Genomic DNA, 24,889 nt, shown 5'->3' with positions numbered 1-24,889 from the left:
GGACACTATAAGCCAATAGAGGAAAACTACAATATCACGGAGTCCCACTGACATCTGACCAATATGAGAAAACAAGGGAAGAAAATGTCCGAAACAAACCTAGATACTAGATCAATAAAACCCAATGACAGCACAGCAGAAGAAATGTCCAAAAGGGAGTTCAGAATGTACATAATTAAAACAATCAGGGAAGCAAACAAGGAGATGAAAGAACAAATGCAGGCATTAAATGAACGCACCAATTGACAGTTAAAAAAGCAAATAAGGGAAGCAAAAGAGCATTTCAATAAAGAGTTAGAGATACTGAAAAAAAAACAAACAGAAATCCGTGAAATGAAGGAAACAATAAACTAAGTTAAAAACACCATAGAAAGAATAACCAATAGGATAGATCACCTGGAAGACAGAACCTCAGATATTGAAGACAAAATATTTAATCTTGAAAACAAGGTTGACCAAACAGAGAAGATGGTAAGAAATCATGAACAGAATCTACAAGAATTATAGGATATCATGAAGAGGCCAAATTTAAGAATAATTGGGATTGAGGAAGGCTTAGAGAAACAAACCAAAGGAATGAACAATCTATTCAATGAAATAATATCAGAAAATTTTCCAAATCTCAAGAATGAAATGGAAAACCAAGTACAAGAGGCTTATAGGACTCCAAATATGCAAAATTACAACAGACCTACACCAAAGCACATTATTATGAAAATATCTAACATTCAAAATAAAGACAGAATTTTAAAGGCCACGAGAGAAAAGAATCAGATTACATTCAGGGGGAAACCAATAAGAATATCAGCAGATTTTTCAATCCAGACCCTAAAAACTAGAAGGGCCTGGGACAACATGTACCAAGCTCTGAAAGAAAATGGATGCCAACCAAGAATTTTATACCCAGCAAAACTTACTTTCAGATTTGACAATAAGATCCTTCCATGAAAAACAAAAGCTAAAGGAATTTACAAAGAGAAAGCCAGCATTACAGAACATTCTCAGCAAAATATTCCATGAGGAAGAGATGAAAAACAGCGATGTAAATCAGCAACGGGAGGAACTACCCTAAAGGAATAGCCAAATAAAGGACAAACCAAATCATGTCAAAAAACAAAAATGAGTCAAATGACTGGGAATACAAATCATATCACAATAATAACCCTGAATGTCAATGGCCTGAACTCATCAATCAAAAGACATAGACTGGCAGATTGGATTAAAAAGAAAGATCCAACAATATGCTGCCTGCAAGAGACTCATCTCATAGAAAGAGATACCCATAGACTAAAGGTGAAAGGATGGGAAAAAACATACCATGCACACGGACACAGCAAAAAAGCTGGAGTATCCATCCTCATTTCAGATAATGTGGACTTCAAGCCAAAACTAGTCAGAAGGGATAAAGAAGGACATTACATACTGCTTAAGGGAAGTATAAATCAGCAAGACATAACAATCATAAATATCTATGCCCCGAACATTGGCTCATCCATGTACGTCAAACAAATCCTTCTCAATTCCAGAAATCAAATAGACCACAACACAATAATACTAGGTGATTTTAACACACCTCTCTCACCTCTGGATAGATCGTCCAAACAAAAATTGAATAAAGAAACCATAGATCTCAATAACACAATCAACAACTTAGACTTAACCGACTTATATAGAATATACCATCCAACAAAGAGCAAATACACTTTCTCCTCAGCAGCACATGCATCCTCCTCTAAAATAGACCATATTTTATGCCACAAAGCTACTGTTAGCAAATACAAGAAGATAGAGATACTACCTTGTACTCTATCAGATCATAATGGATTGAAATTAGAAATAAATGACAGGATAAAAAACAGAAACTTCTCCAATACTTGGAGATTAAATAATACACTATTATACGATGAATGGATAACAGAAGACATCAGGAGGGAAATTAAAAAATTCTTAGAAGTAAATGAGAACAAAGACACATCATATCAAAATCTCTGAGACACTATGAAAGCAGTACTGAGGAGGAAGATTTATTTCATGGGACGCATTCAACAAAAGAAGTAGAAATCAACAAATAAACGACTTAACATTACAGCTCAAAGCCCTAGAAAAAGAAGAGCAGACCAACACCAAAAGTAGTAGAAGACAGGAAATAGTTAAAATCAGAGCCAAAATCAACGAAATTGAAACAAAAGAAACTATTGGAAAAATTAACAAAATAAATAGTTGGTTCTTTGAAAAAATAAACAAAATTGATAAACCCTTAGCCACGCTAACAAAGAGAAAGAGGGAGAAAACTCAAATTACTAAAATTCGGAATGAACAAGGAAATATCACTACAGACTCCAGTGAAATGCAAAACATAATTAGAAGCTTTTGAAAATCTATACTCCAACAAAACAGAAAACCTGGACATACACAACTTAAATAGATCAATTTCAAGCAATGAAATAGAAGAGGTTATCAAAAGCCTACCAACAAAGAAAAGTCCGGGACCAGATGGGTTCTCAGCCGAGTTCTACAAAACCTTTAAAGAAGAGCTCATTCCAATACTTCTCAAAGTATTCCATAAAATAGAAGAGGAGCGAACCCTCCCAAACTCATTCTATGAAGCCAATATCACCCTGATACCTAAACCAGACAGAGATACATCAAGGAAAGAAAATTTCAGACCAATATTCTTAATGAATATCGACGCAAAAATTCTCAACAAAATTTTAGCAAATCGCATACAAAAATATATTAAATAGATAGTGCACCACGATCAAGTGGGTTTTATCCCAGGGATGCAAGGTTGGTTCAACATCCGGAAATCAATAAATGTCATTCACCATATCAACAGACTAAAAGTTAAGAATCACATGATTATTTCAATAGATGCAGAAAAAGCATTTGATAAAATACAGCACTCCTTCTTGCTCAAAACACTAGAAAAAATTGGGGTAGTGAGATCATTCCTTAAAATTGTAAAGGCCATCTATGCTAAGCCCATGGCTAATATCATTCTAAATGGTGAAAAACTGAAAGCATTCCCCCTAAAAACTGGAACAAGGCAGGGATGCCCTCTTTCACCACTTTTATTCAACATCGTTCTTGAGACTCTAGCCAGAGCAATTAGAAAAACCAAAGAAATTAAAGGGATACGAATTGGAAAAGAGGAACTCAAACTATCCCTGTTTGCTGATGACATGATTATATATTTAGAGGAACCTGGAAATTCCACCAAAAAACTCTTAGAACTCATAAGTGAATTCAGTAAAGTAGCAGGTTACAAGATCAATGCTCATAAATCCAGTGCATTTCTATATGTAAGTGATGAATCTTCAGAAAGAGAAATTAGGAAAACTACCCCATTCACAATAGCATCAAAAAAATAAAAATAAAATACTTGGGAATCAATCTCACAAAAGAGGTGAAAGACCTCTACAATGAGAAGTACAGAACACTAAAGAAAGAAATTAAAGAAAACTTTAGAAGATGGAAAGATCTCCCATGTTCATGGATAGGAAGAATTAATATTGTCAAAATGGCCATACTACCAAAAGTGCTATATAGATTCAATGCAATTCCAATTAAAATCCCAATGATGTACCTTACAGAAATAGACCAAGCAATCATGAAATTCATCTGGAAGAATAAGAAACCCAGAATAGCTAAAGCAATCCTCAGTAGAAAGAGCGAAGCAGGGGGGGTATCACAATACCAGATCTTCAACTCTATTACAAAGCAATAGTAACAAAAACGGCATGGTATTGGTACCAAAATAGATAGGTAGATCAATGGTACAGAATAGAGGACATGGACACAAACCCAAATAAATACAATTTTCTCATATCAGACAAAGGGGCCAAAAATATGCAATGGAGAAAAGATAGCCTCTTCAACAAATGGTGCTGGGAAAACTGGAAAATCATATGCAACAGAATGAAATTAAACCCCTATCTCTCACCCTGCACAAAACTCAACTCACAATGGATCAAGGACCTCGGAATCAGACCAGAGACCCTGCATCTTAAAGAAGAAAAAGCAGGTCCAAATCTTCAACATGTTGGCTTAGGAGCAGACTTCCTTAACAGAACTCCCATGGCCCAAGAAATAAAAGCAAGAATCAACAACTGGGATAGATTCAAACTAAATAGCTTTCTCTCAGCAAAGGAAACTATCAGTAATGTGAAGAGAGAGCCTACAGAGTGGGAGAATATCTTTGCCACTCATACTTCAGATAGAGCACTAATATCCCGAATCTATAAAGAACTCAAAAAACTCTACACCAAGAATACAAATAATCCAATCAACAAATGGGCTAAGGAAATGAACAGACACTTCACAGAAGAAGATGTACAAGCAATCAACAGATATATGAAAAAATGTTCAACATCTCTAGTAATAAGAGAAATGCAAATAAAACTACCCTAAGATTTCATCTCACCCCAATTAGAATGGTGATTATCAAGAACATAAGCAACAATAGGTGTTGGCGAGGATGTGGGGAAAAAGGTACACTCATACATTGGTGGTGGGGTTGCAAATTAGTGCAGCCACTCTGGAAAGCAGTATGGAGATTCCTCAGAAAGCTTGGAATGGAACCACCATTTGACCCAGCTATCCCACTCCTTGGCCTATACCCAAAGGACTTAAAATCAGCATACTACAGAGATACAGCCACATCAATGTTCATAGCTGCTCAATTCACCATAGCCAGATTGTGGAACCAACCCAGATGCCCTTCAGTTGATGAATGGATAAAGAAACTGTGGCATATATATACAATGGAATATTACTCCACCATGAGGAATGACAAAATTATGGCATTCGCAGGCAAATGGATGAAATTGGAGGATATCATGCTAAGTGAGATAAGCCAATCTCAAAAAACTAAAGGACAAATGATCTCGCTGATAAGTGGATGATGACATATGGGGGGGTAGGTGAGGTTAGTGTTAGAGTTAGGTTTAGGTTTAGGGTTAGGGATAAGGAGGGTGGTAAGAATGGAGGAAGAAAGGAATGTATAGAGGGAAAAGAGGGGTGGGAGGGGACGGGGGAAGGGAAAAAAATAACAGAATGAATCAAACAACATTGCCCTATGTAAATTTATGATTTTTAATTAAAATAAAAAATAAATAAATAAATAGAGATTCTGAAAAAAAAAAAAAAGAAATCCTTGAAATGAAGGAAATAATAAACCAAATTAAAAATTCAACAGAAAGCATCACCAACAGACCAAACCACTTGGAAGACTGACCTCAGGGAATGAAGACAAAATACAAAATATATAATCTTGAAATTAAGAGTTGACCGCAGAGAGATGATGTTAAGAAACCATGAAGAGAACTTCTAAGAATTATGGGGTAACATAAAAAGACCAAATTTAAGATTTATTAGGATATATGAAGGCACAGAGATACAAACTAAAGGAATGCACAATCTTTTCAATGAAATAATATCAGAAAATTTCCCAAAGCTAAAGAATGAAATGGAAAATCAAATACAAGAAGCTTGCAGGACCCCAAATGTACAAAATTACAACAGACCCACATCAAGGCACATCATAATGAAAATACCTAACATACAGACTAAGGATAAAATTTTAAAGGTTTTTGAGAGAAAAATACCAGATTATATATACAGGGAAACCAATTCAGATCTCAGCTGGTTTTTCAACCCAGCCCCTCAAAGCTAGGAGGTCCTGGAATAACATATACCAATCTCTGAAAGAAAATGGATGCCAACCAAGAATCCTATATCCAGTAAGATTAAGCTTCAGATTTGAAGATGAAATAAAAACCTTTCATGAAAAACAAAAATTAAAAGAATTCACAACCAGAAAGAGTGCACTTCAGAACATTCTCAACAAAATATTCCATGAAGATGAAATGAAGGGGAAAAAAAGTGAAAACCAGTGAAGGGAGGAACTACACTAAAGGAACCGTCAATCAAAGGAGAAACTAATTCAAATTTAAAACTAGAAATAAACCAAAAGAACCAGGAACACAAATCATCTCAGTAATAACCTTGAACACTAATGGCCTGAACTCATCATCAAAAGACACAGACTGGCAGACTGGATTAAAAAACAAGACCCAAAAATAATCCTGTCTCCAAGAGAGTCACCTCATAAGCAAAGAAATCCACAGACTGAAGGTGAAAGACGAGGTAAAACATCACTCACGTGGATCACGTAAACAAGCAGTGGTTCCTATCCTCTAAAATAGACCAAGTTATGTAAGCTATGTAATTGTAATTATACTATTGTAATATTACCTTAATACATTTTTAGCACCTATAGGGTTGTTTAGATAGCTCCCTTTCCGTTGATATTTTTTGCTTGCTTTCTTCTTGATTACTTTTTAGATTATCAACTTTCAGCTGTATTACTTTTCTATTTCATATATTTCTGTTCCTACTCTGATTTTTTCCTTCCTACCACCTAATCTGAAAAAAATTTGTTAGTCTAGCTTCTTTCTGATATAAATACTTGAAGTTGTAAGTGTTCATCTGAGTATTATTTCATCCCAGAGATTCTATTTTAAGATTTTTTATCACTTAATTCAAAGAACTTTTTATTTACTTTTCTTGTGTGTTCTTCTTTGATCTGTGAGATATTTATAAGTGTGCTGTTTAATTTTGAAGTAATTGAGATGTGGGGGTAGGATTCTATATATCTTATGGTGATTGATTTCTAATGTAATAAATCAGTCTATATGCTTTCAAATTTTTTAAATTTCTCAAAGCTTATTTTATGACTGAATATACTAGATCCTTATTAATTTTATACTTGTCGTTTTTATGTATAGTTCTCTGTAAATAACAAATAGGTTAAGATGGCTGATAATGTTGTTAAGCCTTCCATATCATTACTTCTTCCAACAAAGTGAAGGAGCTTAAAATCTCCAAATATGATTGTGAATTTCTTTCCAGTTTTATTAATTTTTATTTCATGTATTTTGAAATTTTACTATTAGGTATATACAAATTTAGGACTATTATGCTTTCTTGAATAAGTTACCATACTATGATTATGAAATATTTTCCTTTATCTCTGAAAATACTTTTTCTTAAAATTTATTTTATATTAATAGCTGTACTTCAGATTTCTCATGCTTATTTTCTCCTTTTGCTTTAAACCTATTGGTGTATTGATATTTAAATTGTGACATGTATAGAGCATATAGTTATTGTTTGCTTTTTTACATGTTGAACATTTATACCTTTTAATTACAATATTTAGTTCATTTATATTAAATTAGTTATTGATATTATTAAAAAAAAGAACATGTGACATGAAGATCAGTGAAAAATTGGGTAAATGATAGGTTTGATGATGTAACATTTTAGAAAACAGGTTGAATAGTGCTATTGTCAGTCTCAGACAGAAGATTGTTAGGATGCTTTTGTTGCAATTGTTCATTCTCTCATTTATCATATGGTACATAGCAACAGATACATATTATTGTTTTTTAACATATTTTATTTTGCAAATAAAAAATAATATATATATCTGCATATATCTATAGATATATAAATATATGTATATATGCATATATTTATATACACACATATATACTCATATATAGTTCCATAGTTAATCTCTTAAGGTATCCCATTATGGCTTTTTTTCTTCTTTTTTGTCCCCATTGTGGTTTTAATGTGAAATTCTCTAACAACAAAAATGCTGGGTATTCAAATATTTATTTGCCATTTGATTATCTTCATCAATGAAACACCTGTTTATGTGTTTTGCTAATTTTTAATTGCATCATTTGCTGATTGTTGAGTTTTCCGTCTTTGTATATTTTGTAAACAAGTATACGTATTGCAAATGTTTTTTTACTGTCTATGGATTCCTCCTTTATAAATGATTTGCTGACTGAAAAAATAAAATAAAATTCAGGGGAAGAAAACCCTGCAGAATAACGGGCAAAAGGTATGAACATTCTTTTCAAAGAAAATTAAAGATATATGGTCAAAAAATACACAAAAAGTTAATTAGCTTTGTTAGTATCAGAAAATGAAAGTTGAGACTATAGTTAGATTGTATTTCTACTAGAGTGGTAAACATTTAGAGTCTGACAATATGAATGCTGAAGAGTACTCTCTTATGTTGTTAATAAAAATGTATATTGGAAAAAAACAGTCATGTGTCACCTAATAATGGGAATACATTGAGAAATGGATCATTAGCAAATTTCATCGTTGTCCAAAAATCAGAGTGTACTGGACTAAATGTAGATGGTATAGCCTAATACACACCTAGAGTATATGGTATAGACTATTGCTCCTAAACCTATATAGCATGCTACTATATTGAGTACTATAGGTGTCTATAACATAAAGGTAAGTATTTGTGTATCTAAACACAGAAGCATATTGTAAAAATACTAAGCAATAGGGATTTTTCAGCTCCATTATAATCTTATAGGAACACCACCACATACAGTCTGTCTTGAAATACTAAAATGTATCATTATATACTTTGTAAAACAACTTGTCAATATCTTATAACCAAAAAATTTTCTTGTATATACTTTATAGAACTGATATACACACACACAAAAAGAACTGATATACACAAAAACCTATTTCATCCACTTATCCAAAGAAGTATATTAAATAAAAATTAAAATTTGAATATTAAAAGACATTCAATAGTATTATCAGAACTAACTTGGATTTAAATGTCATGGATATAAGAGAGAGCTTTTTCTTCCTTGTATTTTTTCGTCAGAAGGGATAAAACTTCATAGGACCACAGATAACAAACAATATCAGAAGCTGTGTAGCCATACTAATGTAGCTAAAAATTATGAATATGGGTCATCTCACATTTACTTTTCAAACATCCTTATCAGTTATAGATGACTTCAAATAAAATCAATCACCATAATTTCTAATTTACAAAACTCTGAAAGATTCAAACTGGGTGAATCTTAAGCAGCTGAGACAGTAGGTTCACAAATTTGAATCTAGCCTGAGAAACTTAGTGACACTGACCCTGTCTCAAAATACAATTAAAAGGCTTGGGGACATAATGTAATGGTAGAGCAACCCTGGATTCAATTTCAAGTACTACTGAACAAAAAAAGAAGTTTCAAAAGGCCAAAAGGTCATCAATGTTAATCTTGCACTCATTTACCTGAATATCCTATTTGTGGTGTCCAACTTTTATAACCTGATCTCTGGGGATTTCCAGCAGACAATGGAGTTTTAAGTACTTGAGGATAAGTATCTCGTACAGAAGATGAGCTTGTACCAAAATTTGATGCAACTGTGTTTGGTGTGTAAGATCTTTTGTTTCCGAAGTGTGAACCTAAATTCGAAAAAAAAAAAGTCTTAATTCTTAAAGATTAGAATTATGTAACAATGTATTAATCCTCAAAATTTACATCATGTCCACTTTCTATAAAACTTCATTCCATAACAATTTTTTAAATTGGGGAGATAGCTCAGCTGGTAGAGTGCTTCCCTTGCAAGCACAAGGCCCTGAGTTCGGAAAAAAATTAAAAAAGAAAAAAAAATATATATAGTATATATATATTAGTATTAGTATAGTATATATATATTAGTATAGTATATATATATTAGTATAGTATATATATTAGTATAGTATATATATATTAGTATAGTATATATATTAGTATTAGTATATGCTAATATGCTAATATTATGCTAATATGCTAATATGGCTTTGTTTCTACAAGTTCACTGAGGCTACTCTTGCTAAAATCATAAATTATCTTCTAATCTTCAAATATACTGGATATGTTTAATTTTGTAGTAATTATTAGGCCTCTTTCCTCTATTGACTTCCTCATTGAAATTCTCTCTTCACATGTAAATGGTGCTATAAAGATAAGTTTCAGACTCAGCTTCAGTTACTTTTTTAAATATTTATTTATTGACATAAGATATTACCTGTTTTACAGTATTGTCATAAAGTTTGAAACAAAGTGTATAAACAGCCTAGCATAGTGTCCTGAAACATGCGAGGTGGCACACACCTGTAATCCCAGAGGCTCGGGAGACCAAGACAGAAGATGGAGAATTCAAAGATAGCCTCAGCAATGGCAAGGCACTAGCAACTCAGTGAGACCCTGTCTCTAAATAAAATACAAAATAGGGGTGGGGATGTGGCTCAGTGGTCAAGTACCCCTGAGTTCAATCCCCAGTCCCCGTCCCCCCCAAAAAAAATTATTTTCTACTTTTTCCTTTAATTTTCATGGCAACTTTTTATCTTGGGTCTCTTCTAACTATTTACAGTCTCCTTTGCCAGATCCAGTGTCTTCCGTATTCCTTTTAACTGTTCGCCTCCAGAGTTCCAGTCTATTAAACCTTCTCTCAAAAATCAACATTGTATATTTTCTCTAAGCATCTCATCTGTTCCTGATAACTTTTATTTCCTGACAACTCTCAAATCTTCCTATGCAGTCCTGATTCCTCTATTATAAACAAATACTGTAAACAGGGTTTGGTCAGCTTTTTAATAAAAGACCAGACTGAAAATACCATATGTTACTGTCACACTTATTTAAATCTGACACAGTAGTACGGAAGCAGCCACAGATAATACACGAGTGAATGAGCATGGCTGTGTTTCAATAAAACTTTATTTGTAGACACTAAAATTTAAATTTTATAAATCTTCATATGCCATAAAATATTCTTATGATTCTTAAGACTTTTTAAAAATGCAAAAACCATTCGTATCGCTACACTTGCATTGTTCAATACAGAAGCCAGTAGCCACATGTGGCTATTAAATTAAATAAAAATTAAATAAGATTAAGAACTCAATTCCTTAGTCATACCAGCCATATTTAAAATGCTGAAAAGTCACATTTGGCTTCTGGTTACCATATTGCACAGCATAGATCAGGAATATTTCTATCCTCAAGAAAATTCATGTTTTTAAAATTTTTTGGCACCAGAGCTTGAACCCAGGAGTGCTTTACTACTGCACTACATTCCCAGACCTTTTTTTATTGTTTTCTTTTTGAATTTTGAGACAGGGTCTTACTAAGTTTCTTAGGAACTTGCTAATTTGCTGAGGTGGGCTTTGGACTTCTGATACTCTTGCCTCAGCTTCCCTAGCTGCTGGGATTAGAGGCATGTGCTACTGCATTAGGCTAATCCTCATACAAAATTCTATCAGACATTGTGGTAAAAAGCCCTGTATCTAACTACTCTTTGAACATAAACCTCTAGATATTTTCCCGGAACTTACATCCAAAACTGCACTTTTTCTCTTTCCCCCAATATGTATTCTTTATTACCAGTCATGTTCAATTGTGCCATCTTAGATCCTGACACTCAAGTCATAAACTTAGTAGTAATTTTAAACTCCTCTTTCATCAATCCTAACACCCAATCAGAATTATCGTCCTTTAATTCTTTTTGTTTATTCCAAACTTAATAAAGTTTCCAACTCTCTTCACTCCTACCAGCACTTTTAAAGCCTGTATCTTCCTCAGGAAATATTCATGTGTGGACAGTGTAGGGGTATCATCATAAAAAAGTATGTAGAATCTGACAAAATACCCTTCATGAGCATCTCTAGGCTTAAAGGAGCTAAGGAAGGAACTAGATACCAAATACTGGAGACAGCAAGCACTGTTTCTTGATTCTAAGCCCTCTTGAAACTTGTTCACTAGTGGTAGCTTTCCTCCAACATTTTTGACTCCCGTTTGGCTGTATTTCCTTCAATATTCTCTCCTCTGATCCCAAATATACATCACTTTTAAATCTGTATCTCTTCCAAATTTCTCTTCTTAGCCCTAGCTATATGGATATCCCAAAAGTTCTTCACACTCATTGTGTCCATAACAGAACTCATCAGCTGCCTTCTAAAAGTTGTTTCTCCTACAAAATTCCTCATATCAGGAAAGCGTATGACCATCTATTCAGTTACTAAAGCCAGAGAAGACCTGTTGTTGGCATGCAGAACAAAACTAATCTGCTTCTCAGATTTAATCCCCATAAGTACTTCGGATTTACCTACATCAGCTCACCTGCTCTAGTGACACAAAATTATTTGCAATTCTATCTGCTGCTTCTGTGCCTTTGCACGTGTTTCTTTCTTAAGAATGCTCTTTAGTTTCTTTTCTACTTCCCTTTAACTGGCATTCTTTGTCCTACTTTTAAAACCAACTCAAATTGCACTTACTCTATAAAATTTCTTTTCTCACTTTGGTTCCCCTACTTATAAATATCTCAAAAATGTGTAAATATAGTTAGTTTAAATATAGTTATCTTTTAAAAGTGTATTTACAGATTTTTAAGTTTGCCTTCCCTACTGAATCATAACTTCCTCAAAAGCATGTTTTTACAGATTTTTAAGTTTGCCTTCCCTACTGAATCATAACTTCCTCAAAAAGCATGTTTTTCTTATTTCTAGTTCCTAACAATTTGAGTCTTGCTTCACCTATTTGGGCCTTGGTTCTTTCTGTAAAAAAAAAAAAAAAAAACTACTTTGGGCACAGTAGTACATGCCTATAATCCAAGTGACTTGGGAGGCTGAGGCAAGAGGATCCCAAGTTCAAGGCCAGCCTCAGCAATTTAGCAAGTTCCTAAGCAATTTAGTGATACTGTTTCAAAATAAGCAAAAAAGGGAATGTAGTTTAGCATCCCCAGAGTTCAATTCCAGTACAAGCAAAACAGAATAACAACAAAAACCCTTACTTTGCAGAATTACAATGAGCATTGGAGTTTTAATATACCTAATAAGAAACTAGAATGAAGTGTATGAATTTTAATTGGTGGATGTTATTAGAACTGATGAAAATGGATGACAAAGCATTTTGTGAAGAGGGAAAACACAGACAATATGAACATGCATGTTGCCTGGAGGAACTGCAAGGGGCTCAGTTTTGTTAAAAAGCAGTGTAAATATTAAGAAGGGATGGTAGATAAAGCTATAAATACTGGAAACAGATCCAAAATGGCCTTGGACAGTCTTCTAAAACACTTTGACCTTGTACCTGTTGATACAGAGCCACTGACATAAGCTGAATGAGATATAAGAATTTTGCATTTTCCACATAACTCTGGTGGTACTCTAACCTGGAAGAAGAAAGAACACTGGCATAAAAATATGAGGACCCACAATGGCAGAGATGGAAAGGAACGGAATACTTTGTGTCACCCTCTTTCCATTCATGATAAAAGCATCACTTTTTCCACACACAATTGCAGTGTACAGTTCGATCTCATCTGGTTCCAGATTTCTATGTCAGACTGTTTAAATTTCCAATGATGAATAGATAATTCACAATTATACTTATTCATTCTGAAGCTTTTTCGCCTGCTTCTTATATTTATCTCAATCACCTGATAACCTAATCTTACAAAAGACAACTTCAACAATTCAAGTATTTCCTAACTCATAACAGTTAACAAGTCCTGTCTTTATTTTTTAAATTATACTGAACTTACCTAGACTGACGTATTAACAGTAAACATATTCACCTGGATCAGATACAATGTTCAAATTAGTCTATTTTTTTCCCACTCTATGCCTGAAGGCTGACTATTCACCAGCCCAAGCCCTCCTCATCACTCCTATCAGTAATAACATGCCCAACAGTCACTTGTCACAAACTCGGGAGAGGGGAAGTTATGGTGGGTGTTACTCCGGCCTTCAGAACTGAGCCCTCTACCACCTCAGTCCTGCGGTAAAACCATTTGAGGCATCCAGTCTTTTAATGTCTGATCCATGCAATACCCAGGGAACCCTCTTCGCATCCTCCCAGGAACCACACTGTCCTCCTCTGTGGTGCCCACCCAGACCACAGGGGCACCTTCACCCCATCAAGCACTCCTTGCCTGGGGCTGGCAGGGAGCTTGGAGGTTGGCAAGGGAGGCTGCTGCTGCCGCTGCGATCTCCAGCGACTCCTGAAGTGCCGGGAGGAGTGGATCCCGAGGCCTGAGCTGAAGGGCGACTTTGAGGTGTCGCCTGGAGTCCAAAACTGTAGCGAGGACCCCGGGATCCCTGTGGGTGAGGCCCTCTAGTCAAGGGGGAGGCCGCTAGAGCAGAAGCAGGGGTAGCAGGTCTCAACATCCTCACAAACCTCTCCTGGTCTCAGAAGGGTGGTTTGTGAGCGCCCGGTCCCGCGGCAAGGGCGGAAGCAGCCACACAGAAAAAGGCGGGGGAACGGTGCGCAGAGAGCAGGAAGCCCACTTTCCACAACCTCTGAGGCTTCATTGGTTCCTAAGAACTATTGGCTACGCAGTCCCATGGTCTTGGCACCACTTTCAGAAAACTCCCTTAATCCAAAATGTGAGCTTTTTAAGCATTTCCCACATTCCCAAGCACTTTGTTAGAAAGTTAGAGACTAAATGCAGGTCCTATAGGACATGCTTTACGCGGTGGAATACATTCCACTCGTTTAAGAAATCGCGAAGGTGCGCCTGGGGTCTAACATGGTGAAAAGACTTGTACTCAAAAATCTGTAAGAACACAAGGGCTATTTTATCAAGATGATGGTATGTTAGGGACCGAAAGACTGGGCAAAATCTCAGTTTTAACCTTTCCTGACATCACCAATTTCTAAGTATTAGGGTTTCACAAGTTTAAACTGCAGTTTTAATAAAAAAACAAAACAAAACCCTCACCTTTGGGGCATTATACTTGTATTCTTCAGATAAAACTATAGTACCATTTTCCTAGTGATGCCAGGAAAAGCAGCTTGATATGTATGCTATTAAAAGACACTACAAATATTAATAAAAAATGTTGAAGGCCTTAGGTACCAGGTACCTAATTACCTAATTGGTTCCTTACCCCAGAGACACAAAAGGATCATTCATTGATAAGGAAAAGTGAACTTGACAGGGAGACAGGTGTCTGTAGACAAGAGCCAGCACTGACACATTTGATCCCTTGAAGGAAACTTAAAAAGAAATAAAGACACTACAGGGCTGGGATATAGCTCAGTTGGTAGAGTGCTTGCCTCACAAGCACAAGCCTGAGTTCAAACCCCAGCACCGCGCAAAAAAAAAAAAAAAAAAAAAAAAAGACACTGCACTACTAAATTACATTGAGTATCTCAAATCAGCTATGCATAGTCCTTTTCACCCATATGCAATGGTTGCATAACTGGAGAACTCTACAATGACTATTACTTAGTTATGACAAAAACATGCTTGAGAAACATCTTAAATCTCTTATTCTCCCCCAAAATTAAGGCTGGACCAACAATTTTTAGTCTTGAAAAAACATTGTGCCATGAATTGTTACCTTTCCTTACTGGGATAAGAAGAGTTGAAACTATCCCTCAGGTAATTCAGGTCAATAAAATATTAAAAATTAGTCAAGGTCCAAACTGCAAACCTTTTCCAAGTTGGAATTATGATGAACTCAAAAGCAACCACATTCAAGCCTATAAATCATTTCCAAATTTCCACAGCCAATTATTTTGTACATCTTTTAATTAATATATATAGTTCATCCATTTGCATCTGTGAACATTCTTGTTGACACAAACCAATTTACATCAACTATGGTTATTAAATACAGAAGCACATTCAAAGAAATCAAGTAAAACCCAACTTCTTTTAAGTTTCCTGTACGGAGATATGAATAACACACTTAAGTAAAAACAAAAAACCACTCTAAGTAACAGCATTTCAGAAAGGAAATCTAAAACCGAAAATGCAATACATGCCTTTATTTTATAGTATGTATAATTATATAATTTATTAAAATTAATTTAATATACAAAATATTAGCAGTAATTTTTAGGTTCAAAAACAGAAATGTTGAGATGGCAAAACTCTTAAGTTCTTTTCCATCAACAATCTCATCTAGCTCACTAGTTCAGGCTGAACATTCACTCTTCGAAGCACTTCTTCAGGCATGCAAAAAACAGGACTAACAGGTTTAATCTGTTCTTCTCCCAAAAGTGACAATCCAGCAATGCCAAATAATGTATGAAAAGGATCCACCTATTAAAAAAATTGTAGACAATTACAAAATGAAAATTTCTTTAAAAATTATAAGTACTAAAAATGTCAGTTATGCTATTTAATACATATGCTTAAAATTTTTCTGAGACTAACTTGTCTTTACTACTTTACCTTTATGACCTAACACTTATTGATGAGATTCTCCCTCATCCCCCAAAACTCAAGACTCATTTAGGAAAGCACAGAAATACACATTCAAGGAAGAATGTAGGTCATATCCAGAGGCAAAGAACTGGTGATGAGATATTTCTGTAAACCTGGATCCATCCTATTCACTATGTTTTAAGTTATAAAAATACACACTGCTTTCAAAACTACACTGGGATCATCCACTGGGTGTACCATCATTAAATGCCAAGAACCATGAAATTCAACACTTTTAAAAACAAGAAAAACAAGACCAACTTTAATCAAACACGTTTGAAATATACTTGCCATGTCTCCTGGCCTGTCTGCAAACCCTCCAGTTTCTTCATCCTGACATGCCAAAATGAAACTTCGAAGTTTCTCTCTGTCAATCCAATGAAGTCTTCCAATTATCTTTAAGGAAGCCAATACCCACCATGAATAACACACATCGGGTAACTGGAAGGGGAAAAGCAAAAGGACACAAAAAATAATTGTCACTATTTCATCCTCTTATATTCTTAGCTTTGAGAAATATTTATAAGTGAATAAAGTCTCATTTTGTTAAAACAATGGGGGTAGAAATCAAAGATGCTACCAACATGCTGTTTGGAATGTTTCTTTAAACAGATCACTGGAAAAGAGCAATCTCTAATCCACTGATACCCATGCTGTTTAAATTCTCAACGAACAAGCGTACATATATCTTATAATCTAAACTATGTGCATTTATGATGTTTTTTTTGGTGGTACTGGAGCTGGTTCCTGTATTTGTTCATGAGTCAAATCTAGACTATAACTTAATAGTTTTTAAATTATTAAATAGTTTAGAGGACAAAGTACAAATGTTAATCCGCAGTAATTTTAATTGGAACACTGCCAGACTAATTCATTTCTATGACTGCATTTGCCCAATGGGACAATCAGATGGCCCTGCAAACAAACTTGCATACCAGCAAAATCAAAATAGGATGACTATCCTATATCCAAAATGCCTTGAAACAGGAAGTGTTTCAGATTTCAGAATATTTGCTATCTTTGAGATGGGACCCTAGTCAAAACATTGTTCATATACACTTTATGCATATGGACTAAAAGTAATGTTAAAACACTATTTTTAGTGTGCTTGTGTTTTGGTGGTAACCTGTCACATAAGGTGTGGAATTTTCTACTTTGCAGCATCATGTTTATCTGAAGCTTTCATATTTGGAATATTTTGGACTTCAGGTTACAGATACTTAATCTGTATTCACTATGGCCCTCCGAGAGTTAGATTTAGAACATAATGTGGAGAAGATTTTAATAACCTTACCTCTAAGTCAAAATTTGGACTTTCCCAGAAAAATGTCTTGTTTTATAAAATATCATTTGGTAAAATCTATTGTGCTTTCAAATATATGGGCATGAAGTGTCTGCTCAGGGTTTGAAAACTGGAAACTGGTAGAATACAGTTTATGAAACAATACCTTCTCTGGTCTTCCATTGAGTCCGCCTGAAGGCAACTGTCGTTCACAAAGCCACCAACCAAGTAAATCAGAATTTACTTGATGCAACTGACTAGTAATAGCCAGGAATCCTGTGCAACAATAGATCTAAAATTACAGACATAAAGTACATTTGTGTAACTTCGTGATAGCAAAAGTGATAAAGATTATTCAAACTATTTAAACTCCATTTTGTACCTTAAGTTTTATTACTAGGAGTCAATTCTGCCTTGACATACTATAAATTTCTTCACGGCCCCTTTTCGCAACCATTTACACATACCATATATTCTTGGCAAAAGCAAAGATATGCTCACTTAGGCTGGACAGGAAGAGTATTTTCATCTGCATAATTAAAAATTAATGGAGGGGCTGGGGAGATAGCTCAGTTGGTAGAGTGCTTGCCTTGTAAGCACAAGGCCCTGGGCTCGATCCCCAGTACCTCCCCCCCCCCCAAAATAATAATGGAAAATCCTTCTACATGTATGATTACATAATGGTGTGACTTACATCACATACAATCAGAAAATAAAAAGGTGTGCTCCCTTTGTGTATAATGAATCAAAATGGGCATTCTGCTGTCATGGATAACCAATGAGAATTAAAAAAATTAAAACATTCTGATGACTATTAATCTAATTATGTTTTTCTGGATCAGAGGTATCTAGAAGAGGGAAGATACATCATGAGACAAACTATTGTAAAAATGCTTTCCTTGTGTAGCAATAAGCAATTCTTATGTAATATCCCATATTACAGTCAAATTAACTTCATTTGCATTTAACAGATTTACTACAAAATGGTCTCTTCAAAATGGGTACAGAATTGTAATTAACACAAATTACCTGTCCAGCATGGGATTCAGAACCAGGTCTACAACCAAATCCACCATCAAAGTTCATACAGGATAAAACAAATTCAATTGCCTTTTCCACATTAATAGCATCAAGTTTCCCCTATTGACAGAAGAAAAAAAAAAATGACTAAATTCCAGAATATTCACAAATGTCTATAATCATTTCAATGCAATATTCAAAGCTTACCAACAGCGCCAGAGTCGCTACTGCACAAAAGGAGAATCTTGTATCGATTTCTCCTGAAACAAAAATGGATTAAACCAAAACATGTAACCACAGGCTTCTGATCAGAAGAGTTCAAGTTATCTAAAAACAATGTTGGACAACTAAAACCTCCAAAAGTTTAAGCTTAACTTTTACGTTGTACAGTCAGGAGGAAACTGAACAAACTAACAACTACAACTTTCAAAAATAAGAACAAATTATCCTAATTCATTTACATAGGACTGACAGGATTAGTGATTTCTAAAATTCAATAAACTTACCCTATTTTATAAAAGTAGATTTTCATATCCCATGAAGCAGCTGGTCTCTCTGGTCTGCACTTGTGTTCAGCCCTAAAGCAGAGATTATCTACATTTATCAAATAAACTGCTATTCCCTCCCTCCATTTAAATATTCAGAAATTTCATATATTTGTTTTTGAATATATTGTTTTTTGGTTCTCTTTCCATCAAAAAAATGTTCATAAGAACTTTACCACACCACCAAATACTGGGGAAAAAAGGTATCACCTACCTTATCTTTTAGATTGGGCCCCTCTGTTCCAGTGCTCCTGTATGCTGATATAATTATCACAGGGCATGCTGGAACCTCCAGACCATTAACTCCAGTTAGACCAGCTGCTTACTGGGACCTGAAAAGATGAAAAACTTAATCTCCTTATAAACTGATTACTACCAAGGCCAGGATATTTTAATATTCAATTTACAGTAGCATGGACAAAATGTGATATTACCCCAAATGTCTCCAGCAAAAGAACCATCTTCTTTCTGTAGACTTTGAACATATTCCACAACCTTATTTATATCAATAACATTAATACTATCATAAAGAGTAAGAATCTGTAAGAAAGATAGATAAATCTGGTAAGTAACCTATCAAGTTTCTTTTTGCAGTTACTTTCCAAGATGTCAAGCAATCATCTCCTTTTGTCTATATGAAATTCTCAAATATGCAGACTATCCTGTTATTAAATAAATTACAGGTTTTATCAATTCCAAAATCTTTAAATGTAAAGCATTTTCTACATATAAACTGTAACTAAGATACTCAAACTCTCATTATTTTCAATGTTACATATACTAAAGGAAAAAATTTAACCCTCAAGGTCTCAGTGTAATTTTAAAACTCACATCAACTTTGCATTCAGCTAATACATGCCATCACATCACTGACCTTGTGGGACTGACTTCACTTTTTAACATGACATACTGAATTTATCATCTTCCTAGTTTCAATTCCTGACTCTTGGGAAAGAGAATACATTACCAACACTATTGAATCTAAAACATTTACCTGGACAGCACTAAGAGTATACAAAAGATGAGGATCATGTCCAATGCTAGCACTTATTCCACCACACTCATGTTGGCATGACTTAATAAATGTCAAAATTTCTTCTCTATTCATCCGATCAAGTTGTCCCATGAGATCCATTACTGTCAGACCCCAATAGATGCCGCTCATTCTCAAATACTCAGACATACAGTATTCCTAAAACAACACAATTTCTTAAATGTGTCAGTTTGAATTTATGACAGGTTAGAGATTTAATCAACACTTGTAACTAGTTTATTAACTGGGTTAAACATGATTAATTCACCTGTGTTCGAAAATCTGGGCAAACCAGAACTTAAAATAAGTAGATGTGTAGATATTTATGCCCAAATCAAACAGTAGATAATCAAGACTTAAAAATTAGTATGGATTCCAGAAACAAATTTAAAAAAATTTTTAGTTATAGATGGACACAATACCTTCTATTTATATGTGGTGCTGATAGAACCCAGTGCCTCACAAGTGCTAAGCAAGCACTCCACCACTAAGCTATAACCTCAGCCCCCACAAAAAATTTTGTTGCAGTAAACAATGCATTATTTTAAGGTTGTAAATCAGGTGAGGATCTTAGATGCTGCCAAACCAAATACAGGGCTTATAGGAGACGGTTCATAATAAAGGTAGAAATGAGTGAAGTTTCATGTCTCTTAAGTCAGGTAGGGGAAATTTAAGTTCTGACTTAAGTCCATCATCCTATTAAGGAGTGTGTAACTATGGGCTTATGTTAAGAACCTAATACTTAAAGCTGAAGTTAATCAGATGTTTGTCTCCCAAGATGGTAGAAACGTGGCTGCTCAGATAAATATTTACTCTTAGCCAAATTGTTCACTACTACTTGCTAGGATTCTCACAGGGGTGAGATAATCTACTTGTTTAAAAAATTAAGGCAAGGTCAGACAAGATGGTGAAGCCTTCAAAGCTCCCAGCAGCTTTGAAGGCCTAGGCAGGAGGATCTCAAGTTCAATAATAATTTCAGTAATTTAGAGAGGCAGTAAGCAAATCAGGGAGACCATTTTTGTTTAAATGGCTGAGGATGTGGCTCAGTGGATAAGCCCCCCAGGTTCAACCCATTACCAAAAAAAAACCTTGAGGCAAGTTTTTCAAGGTCTCAGTGTAATTCTAGAGCTAAGCATTACACATCAGCAGTACATTCAGGTAATACATGCCAATACATCATTGACCTTGAACATATAACCTCAACTACAAAAATAGCTTATTTTGTACCTTATACCCATCTACTTTGTCTGGCAGTCTCTAGATACAGGTAAGATCATGGTTGATTCTGCCAAATCCCCCCAACTTCGATAAACAAGCAACACATATTAAAATAAACTTTTAAGGTCAAATCTTCAGTCCTCTGCATGGAGAAATTGGATACCACTTCAACAGGACATAAATACTGCCATATTGCTTAGACCTGTCACAGACTTCTTTAAAACTTTGAACATAAAAATCATACATACATAATCATCTTTCTTTGAGCCATAGGATGCAATATAGTCTGCATGTTTCTCCAGTAAAAGGGTGACAGGTGCATCAGACTTGATGGTAACATCCTTCTGAGGTGTGCCCTTTCAAAAATAAAAAAGCAGTAATCTCATCAGTGTTTATTCTGCCCCTTAGCATACAATTTACAGTTGAATTTTTTTCCTCTTATCACTGAAAAATTACCAATTTAAAAATTTCAAGTATCTGAAATAAAAACGAACTTAAAGCATTAACAATCAGTCCAAATTGAGGTATTTTTCAGGTCTCAGAGTAATTCTAGAGCTAAAGTATTAATAATCAACTTTACATTCAGAATACATGCCAGCTCATCATTGACCCAAAAAATTACCACTTGCACTTACTGTTCCTGTCTTTCACACAGTTAAGCAAAAGCTTACCAATCGAGGAGAATTTAACACGTGGCAGAAAGCACGCAATTTTTAAAAAATGTTTAGGTAACCAATCATTTGCACTCCTGTTTAACCAACTTCAGGTTTCAAAGTATCCTCTACTCTTCATACACTATTCCAATGTTCAAGTACGCAGTCCCACTAACTCCTTCACCACCTTTAAGCTCAATCTCCAATAATTCCCAAATAATGCGGATGCTGCTTAGTTTTTTCACATTTCTACACCTTCGTCATTAAGACTGCATTGTAGTTATTAGACTTATGTCACGGCAATTACCAAAAAACTGAGCAGCAAATTTCCTTTGGATTCCATTTAAAATTTAGGAGAACTTCCAGCTATTCCAAGAGGGTGAAGCACAAGGATCTCAAGCACAAGGGAGTCTGGACAATTCAGCGACACTGTCTCAAAATAAAATTAGAAAGGACTGGTTTGCGTAGCATGCACGAAGGCCACGATTCAAATCCCAGGACCAGGGAAAAGAAAAAAAATGGAGAGACCTTATCACTAACGACCTCTAAAATTTACTCGCGCCAAAAACTAATTACATATAAGTATGCAAAAATATGTGTGTGTGTGTGTGTGTGTGTGCATACAGAAATCAATAAATACGGAGGGAAAGCCAGCAATCAGCGCGGCTTTCTCAAGAGAACCAAGAAACGCGGCTGCTCTAACCAAGGAGGCCCACCCAAAAGGCTGAAGCCTAGGTAAAATTAGAAGCCGGAATTGTGCCTGCGAGGCCTGCGGAAAACGCTGAGTAATACTTCAACCTCTGAGCCCTCAGAAAGCTCCCAAGGCCCGCCTCTTAACCTAACCATTCTCTAATTCTAGGTAGGTAACCTACAGCAACCAATTGCTCAACAGTACATATTCTATTTCTAACCCAGCTGAGCAGCCTAGTAAAGCTCACCCTTAACTCACCATGTCTAAGAGCGAAAAGAGAGAACCTACCCACCTTCTGGGTAGTCTTACGATTCGTGCGCCTGCGCAGTAGCTTCCTTGAGGCCCCCACCACACCCGGCATAGCTGCCCATCCGTCCGCCTGAAGGACGGGCAGTTCCCTGGCTACCCTAGGACCCCAATGGTTTGTCATAGGTGTCTTCACTGCCTGCGGCTTAGATTTTATGTGTCATCTTTTCCCGTCTCACGCACAATCAGTTCGATTTATATAAAGCAGTTTTAAGTAGCATTGAAATACCTGAGCCGTTTTAAACTATTTGTTCTTTAGGTGCTTTGTACTTCAAAGATCTGACATAGCGATTAGAAGAAGGCCTGTTTGCACGTAGAAACTGTTAAGTCCTGTATGGCCTTCCTGCTCCCCAATTCTTGAGGAAGTACTACTATAATAATTAAGATAATTGGGAATTTTTTTCCAAAAAAGAAACCTTTTACGAGCTTTTTACAAAATTTGGATTTTTTTTTTTTTTTTTTTTTTAAAATTCGGATTTTTTTTTTTTTTTTTTTTTTTTTTTTTTTTTCTCATTCGGATGTTGTTTCACTCTAAAGGTTTTTGTTTTGTCTTGTTTTTTTTGGTACTGGTGATTTAGCCCAGGGTCACCTGACCACTGAGCTACTTCCCACCCTTTTAATTTTTTTTTTTTTTTTTTTTTTTGTGACAAGATCTGTGCTAACTAATGGAGGCTGGCTTTGAACTTGGAATCCTCCTGCCTGAGCCTCCTGAGTCACTGGGATTACCGGCTTGCAACACCATGTCTGTTCACACTTAGTATTTTTGAGCATCCTTTAGAAAAGAAAATTGACTGCTTTAAGTTAGGATTTGCGGAAGGATTCCTGATAAGCTGATACACGTAAACTGTCAATAATTGAGGCAGGCTATGTTGATGAGCTTCATTATTTTTCCCTATCATTCTGTTGGTTTTTCCATTTATAATTTGGGACTGCTTTACTGAATGCATCTAAAATTGGTGACTACTTTGGTGAACTGAGCCTTTATCATTAGGTGAGGACCATTTCTGTCTTCAACAATGCATTTTATCTAAAAAATTCTCCTTTGTTAGATATTAATATAATTTTCCTAGTTTTCTGTTGGTTAGTAATAACTTCCAAGGGGATTGTTTTTTCAATTTTTTTAAGCTTTCATCATCCTTAGGTTTTAGAAAGACTATAAATAAGACTACAAATAGTAGCAGGTTTGTTTATTGTCTACTTTTAACCAGTAACTTCAGTCCATTTATATGTGTTGTGACTTTATTTGGACTTGTAGCCAACTTTCTACTTTCTATTTGTTCCTCATTTTCTAAACTTACTGTTATGTTTTTCTTCTTGCAGTATCGGGGATTGAACTAAGGCCCTTCACATATGAACTCTACCACTGAGCTTCACCCCCAGCCCTTTTAATTTTTTTTGTTTTGAGACATAGTCTCACTAAGTTGCCCAGGCTACACTAAAACTTGGCATCTTCCTGTCTTAGTCTCCCTCCTAAATAGGATGACAGACATTAGCCTCCACATTTAGCTCTATGCTTATTGTTTTGGCCTTTCTTGCCTTAAAAAATATACATATGTGTGTGTTCTAATAATCTGTTTCCTTACTGTATTTTTTTCTAGTCTTCTGGTTTAGAAGTTACAGACTATAATTCTTTTATTTTGGTGACTACTTTGAAATTTACATTGTATTCTTAAAAACACTTTAAATTTTTTTAAGTTGTCAATGGACACAATACATTATTATTATTATTATTATTATTATTATTATTATTATTAATGTGGTATGAGGATTGAACCCACTGTCTCACACATGCTAGGCAAGTACTCCACCACTGAGCTATAACACCAGCCCACTTAAAAACATTTAAAGTTTATATCCTAACTCTACCTCCCAACAGTATAAAAACCTTAGTATATTCCAATTACCCTTCTTTTAACTTGTTCTCTAGTCTTTTAGGGATTTTTAATCTTCAAAAATAATATTCTGTTATTATCACCTTATGGGAGCAAAGATTTATCAGTTCACTTAAGTATTTCCTTCTGCATATCGCACTCTCCTTTTGGA

General features: G+C 35.1%; 2 protein-coding genes across 2 annotated transcripts in view; both read right to left on the bottom strand.

Annotated features, from left to right (window-relative positions):
* MSH4 (mutS homolog 4) overlaps positions 1–9,301 on the bottom strand; it is a 95,478-nt gene extending 86,177 nt beyond the window's left edge. The window contains exon 1 of the mRNA XM_079128899.1: positions 9,128–9,301. The gene's annotated coding sequence lies outside the window, so the exon portion shown is untranslated. The remainder of the gene's footprint in view (positions 1–9,127) is intronic.
* A 6,098-nt stretch (positions 9,302–15,399) lies between these two features.
* Positions 15,400–22,865, bottom strand: RABGGTB (Rab geranylgeranyltransferase subunit beta). The gene is made up of 9 exons (XM_079138992.1): positions 22,799–22,865; positions 21,445–21,552; positions 19,940–20,137; positions 19,380–19,485; positions 18,608–18,660; positions 18,410–18,520; positions 17,547–17,672; positions 16,390–16,539; positions 15,400–15,933 (listed from the first exon to the last, which is right to left on the bottom strand). The coding sequence occupies exons 1-9, from the start codon at positions 22,799–22,801 to the stop codon at positions 15,793–15,795; spliced, it is 996 nt and encodes a 331-aa protein (XP_078995118.1). The 5' UTR covers positions 22,802–22,865; the 3' UTR covers positions 15,400–15,792.
* Positions 22,866–24,889: the final 2,024 nt, after the last annotated feature.

Source organism: Sciurus vulgaris (genome assembly GCF_902686455.1).
Source record: "Sciurus vulgaris genome assembly, chromosome: 1".
In the NCBI taxonomy this organism is placed as follows: domain Eukaryota; kingdom Metazoa; phylum Chordata; class Mammalia; order Rodentia; family Sciuridae; genus Sciurus; species Sciurus vulgaris.
Note: the sequence above shows the minus strand (reverse complement) of the source record. Positions and strands in the feature narration are given on the sequence as shown.